The sequence below is a fragment of the Priapulus caudatus genome, unplaced genomic scaffold, assembly GCF_000485595.1.
Source record: "Priapulus caudatus unplaced genomic scaffold, Priapulus_caudatus-5.0.1 Scaffold1015, whole genome shotgun sequence".
Classification (NCBI taxonomy): domain Eukaryota; kingdom Metazoa; phylum Priapulida; class Priapulimorpha; order Priapulimorphida; family Priapulidae; genus Priapulus; species Priapulus caudatus.
In genome coordinates, this window is record NW_014578076.1 from 58,026 (window position 1) to 63,776 (window position 5,751).

At 38.7% G+C, this 5,751-nt stretch overlaps 1 protein-coding gene across 1 annotated transcript in view; it reads left to right on the top strand.

Moving 5' to 3' along the window:
• The window catches only part of LOC106814971 (fas apoptotic inhibitory molecule 1-like), an 11,891-nt gene extending 9,213 nt beyond the window's left edge, over nucleotides 1–2,678 (top strand). Inside the window, exons 3-5 of the mRNA XM_014819369.1 lie at nucleotides 1,210–1,432; nucleotides 1,614–1,663; nucleotides 2,201–2,678. Of these exons, the coding sequence (XP_014674855.1) occupies nucleotides 1,210–1,432; nucleotides 1,614–1,663; nucleotides 2,201–2,350 (423 nt within the window). The 3' untranslated portion in view covers nucleotides 2,351–2,678. The remainder of the gene's footprint in view (nucleotides 1–1,209; nucleotides 1,433–1,613; nucleotides 1,664–2,200) is intronic.
• The last annotated feature ends 3,073 nt before the right edge of the window (nucleotides 2,679–5,751 follow it).

Here is a 5,751-nt window from a genome sequence, read left to right on the forward strand (position 1 = left end):
TCCGTATAACTTTATCTATATATATATATATATATTCTAAAATAGAAGGAAAGCAGCGTATGTTCATTTTAAGTCGGTTTGATCATAGATTCATGTACTTTAGGTAAACATGTAGGAATAAATCAGCAGATTGAGCAAGGCAATTTTTTCCAGCCTTGTATTTTGGTATGTGAGTCGTATATAGCCATTGTTCCCTGATCACATCAATGTATAATCATTGTACGCTAGATATATACCATGTGGAATCCTAATTTATCATCCACCATGTGTGGTTATATTCACATTTAGTATTATCACGTTTCCATATTTGGGACATAATGACATATTAGGAAATGGCGAGAGGAGTCAAACGTCAAAAAAATAATCTCAGGAAATAAAGCCGCAGACCCAATATATTAAAATGGAAGAGATTCCTGTTTTGGGAAAATGAAAATTGGAAAATTTTCTATTTTTCTTATTGGAAAATTATCCAATGGCCTTTCTTCTGATATATACAAATAGTAACGGTTTGTAGATCTCGTAATCTTCCAGAGAGGAACTAGTTAGATTACTCATTAGCCATATCTTAGAGAAAAGAAGGGAGCCACAGTTGTAATGTGGGTGGGCAGTAGCGTTACAGCCCGACAAAACGAGGCTGTTTTTTCCACTTCATCATTCCATTTACACTTAGTTTATGTCATGTTGAATTTGAACGATGTTTATGTGATGTTTGTTTTAAGAATTTTTTAGACGGACCGTGTATGGTCGTAATTAAGAGATTCCCCTTCTCCCTGGATCGGCCTGATGGGATTCTGTTGGTTGTTGTGTATTGATGTTATCAGGAGTAAGATAATATAGGATATATTATCTTACCCTATATTATCTTACTCCTGATGTTATTAGATCTGTGTGCATAGAGTTGCGTTTGTTAATATTCGAAAGAATTTCTAGTCAACATGAAATTGGTCTAACGACAATCAAGCGATGTGCTGTGTAAGTCGATGCAACCGCGTCATTTACTAAAGCAAAGAGTTGCTGTCATGTACGCGTATAGAATGGTGACACGCCATTTTCACCGCAATAATAAAGTAACACTACTTTTACGCCTTGCGCTAGGAATATTCAGTCATAATTAAAAGAGCAATTTCGGCTTCGTTTGGCACCATAGCGTGTTGTTCACTCTCGTTGTTCGTGCGTGTTGTTCACCCTCGTTGTTCGCGCTTGTTTCAGGAGATTCGTCGTCACGACTGGATGTTCAAGCTCGTCGGTAAGGAACAGTTCATGATCGGCAAGGTTCGCTGTTGCGTCGCCATCGACGCCGTCGCAGGATTCGCCTACGAATACACGCTCAACGTGAACGGCAAGAGCCTGAAGAAGTTCACCGAGAACCAATCGAAGATCACCAAGTGCTGGACGTTGGTCGTCGACGATGTGCAGACCAGAGTTGTACTCGGTGAGATCACCCACCAGGTGGCGCCCGTGCTGCCTCTGGTAGTCAGGTGGCGTCCCTGCTGCTTCCGCCGGCGTGGTAGGGGGGGGAGGGTTGTGAGGTGTGAATGGTAAAATAGTAAGCTGACCCTGTAATGTTCTGTCTATCTCCTGACTCTCATTTGCGTCGTTCTCTTTCATTTCAGAAAAGGACACACTGGATGTCTGGTGCAGTGGGCAAAAATTAGACACGACGGTAAGTCGTTATTGTTATAAGTATGGTGTGTGTGAAAACGTGATCTGTGCCATTGTATTATTCATGAACTACTAAACTACATGATCTTCTCTCTGGCCGTGTATCATTCATTCTACACGGCAAACTCTGGTTTTAAATGCCATGTGATGTAGATCATTTCTGTTAATTTTATGACACTGGCAGTCATTTTCATGCCTTCAGACTATTTAGGTAAATAGATCATTTTAACACTGAATTAAATAAAATTACAATGAAAATCCCATGCATTATTCATACTTAATATCACAAGCATGTGTCAAATTATTGCACTGCCAAGTCCATATATATACATCTTGCCAAGCTTATTAAAAAAACATGTTTCTTTCAAGTGTTTGCTGTCTATCTGTGGACACTCTTACATGCATCGAGTAATAGGAACATCGTGTTATTAATTTATTATTCGTAATTATTATATAAGTATTATTAATTGTATGAATTATTATTTATATTATTATTAACTATTCATTACTAATCGATAAATTGACGGCGATCGATTAGGGAGAGTTTGTGGAGGATGGTACGGAGACACACTTCAGCATCGGATCGCACGTCGCATACATCAAAGCCGTGAGCAGCGGCAAGAAACGCGAGGGCATCATACACACCCTCGTCGTCGACGGCAACGAGGTGCCCGAGGCGAGAGACTGAGGCGCCATCTATACCAGCGACGCGGAGAGACGCGAAGAACGACGAAATACCCGCAATGGATCTCATATCTGTGCTCTACCGTACTGTAGCTAGAGAGCTATCTTCACCATCTCAGTTTTATTACGTAGAATATATATATATATACATATATATATATATATATATTTATATATATATATATATTATATATATATATATATATATAATAGTGAATGAGAAAGTTATATAACCGTCCAAACAACAGTATCCCTGTTACATAATATTTTAGTACGTATAACATATACGAGTAAAGTTGAGACCTATGGCTGGCTATTACGTAGGTCGAGTGTATATATATATATATATATATTTATAATATATATATTATATATATTATATTATAGATTCCAATGGTTGTTTATGAACTCGTGTGTCGAGAGTGCTCAATACTACCATGAGTAGAGAAAATATAGATAAAGTTATACGGACATGGTAGAAATTTTGACTGTTTATTGCATACAGAACTGTTTCGTGTGGAGCGAAAGCTCCACACTCATCAGTGCCTAATACAGAGTCTACATACTCTGTATTAGGCACTGATGAGTGTGGAGCACGAAACAGTTCTGTATGCAATAAACAGAGTCAAAATTTCTACCGTGTCCGTATAACTTTATCTATATATATATATATATATATTCTAAAATAGAAGGAAAGCAGCGTATGTTCATTTTAAGTCGGTTTGATCATAGATTCATGTACTTTAGGTAAACATGTAGGAGGAAATTGGCAGATTGAGCAAGGCAATTTTTTCCAGCCTTGTATTTTGGTATGTGAGTCGTATATAGCCATTGTTCCCTGATCACATCAATGTATAATCATTGTACGCTAGATATATACCATGTGGAATCCTAATTTATCATCCACCACGTGCGGTTATATACACATTTAGTATTATCACGTTTCCATATTTGGGATATAATGACATATTAGGAAATGGCGAGAGGAGTCAAACGTCAAAAAAATAATCTCAGGAAATAAAAGCCGCAGACCCAATATATTAAATGGAAGAGATTCTGTTTTGGGAAAATGAAAATTGGAAAATTTTCTATTTTTCTTATTGGAAAATTATCCAATGGCCTTTCTTCTGATATATACAAATAGTAACGGTTTGTAGATCTCGTAATCTTCCAGAGAGGAACTAGTTAGATTACTCATTAGCCATATCTTAGAGAAAAGAAGTGAGCCACAGTTGAAATATGGGTGGACAGTAGCGTTACAGCCCGACAAAACGAGGCTGTTTTTTCCACTTCATCATTCCATTTACACTTAGTTTATGTCATGTTGAATTTGAACGATGTTTATGTGATGTTTGTTTTTAAGAATTTTTTGACGGACCGTGTATGGTCGTAATTAAGAGATTCCCCTTCTCCTGGAGCTGCCTGATGGGATTCTGTTGGTTGTCGTGTATTGATGTTATCAGGAGTAAGATAATATAGGATATATTATCTTACCCTATATTATCTTACTCCTGATGTTATTAGATCTGTGTGCATAGAGTTGCGTTTGTTAATATTCGAAAGAATTTCTAGTCACATGAAATTGGTCTAACGACAATCAAGCGATGTGCTGTGTAAGTCGATGCACCCGCGTCATTTACTAAAGCAAAGAGTTGCTGTCATGTACGCCGTATAGAATGGTGACACGCCATTTTCACCGCAATAATAAAGTAACACTACTTTTACGCCTTGCGCTAGGAATATTCAGTCATAATTAAAAGAGCAATTTCGGCTTCGTTTGGCACCATCAAAATCGAGAGATTTACCGTTGTTGCTATAGACTATAGTGCGTTCCATTTTGTCATGACGTGATTTCTTAAGGCCGCCGCACACCTACATCGCTTCATCGCTTCATCGCTTCATCGCTTCATCGTTTGTAAATCGGCTCATGCTCATCGGTTCAAAATCAAACATGTTTGATTTGGAACGATCACCCGATAAAAATAAAATCGTCTACAAATGAACGCGCACACCTACCGCGATATCGGCTGATTCTATCGGGCCGATCAAATCGCGTGAAAAATCGGCTGGTGTGCGGCGGCCTTTATTCTAAGGTCTTTTTTAAGCCATAGTAGGTCATGTCGAGTTATTTTAAGATGAAGATTAACAATAACTCTGTTTTGAAATAGAAGTCTATGATTTGCAGTGCAGTGCGCCATGCTCGTTGTTGTTGTTGTTGTTGTTGTTGTTGTTGTTGTTGTTGTTGTTGTTTCCTGTTGTAGTTATATATATTATGTGAGCATAGTACGTTCCAGGGCAACTCTGTGATATCCACGTGATATGTTGATGTTTAGCACCTATATTTTAGAGACAACAGTTACTGTAACATCTTGTACTGTGTTGAACGTCCAGAGGTTCTAAGACAGGCGCCGTATTGAGAAATAACCTCAGAAACACAGATGTTTACTTGTTACTGGTGTTCAACGTGAGAAACTTGAGAATTTTCGTCTCTGCATTCCCACTGATTCTGCCCCCTCTAGTCTGAGTTAGACAAAGAGGCTGAAGTGCGCACAAATAAAGGTCACAGCATAAAACACACAATGAGACAGCTATATTTCACGCGTTACGTGAGCGCGTAAGAGAAGAATTTTACACACGAACTTCCACGTTTTACAAACGAAGAAACCGTTACAGGTTGCTCATTAGACAACTTCCTAATTAGTACAGCTATATATATATATTATATACGTATATGTAGCTGGGTGTGTCCCGCTGAGTTGAGGCATTTGTGTGCCTTCCAACGAACTACCCGTTATATTTTATTACTGCACATTTGATGTGTAGTTCGGCGGCACACAATAGAGTATGTAAATCTAGTGTAACTGTTTTGCATTGTGTTGTAACTGTTTTGTCTGTATATGTGTTTTATAATATATTCGAGTGCTTCTAAAGTTGGATGTAGTTTTTTGTTGGTTTGCCCACGACCAAGAACACAAGATTGTGTAAAGTTGTTTTTAACTAGAATAACTTTGTTCCAAATTCCTTCCACAGTTGTTTCACGTGATTTGACATGGCTGGAAGACACTCATAAAAAATAAATGGTTATGCACCAGCGACTCCCATATTCGTAACGAAAGATAACCCTTTGCAGTGGCGGATCCAGAAGTGAATTCTGGGTGGGGCGAATCATGGCAAGCTCAAGGCACGAAGCGGCGAGAAGGGATGGTGTTAGCCTAAAATACTCTTGCCCTAAAAATTCTAGGGGGGTGGGGTGCGACGCCCGCAAAATTATTTTCCCACTTGAGTTCCGGACCACAGCCAATCAGCGACTCCATTCACTCGACTTCCTCGAAGCGAACAATGTAAAATGAACACTTCCTATCCCTAACCCTAACCATCTCTCTTCCACAACAACAAAGCGGAGGA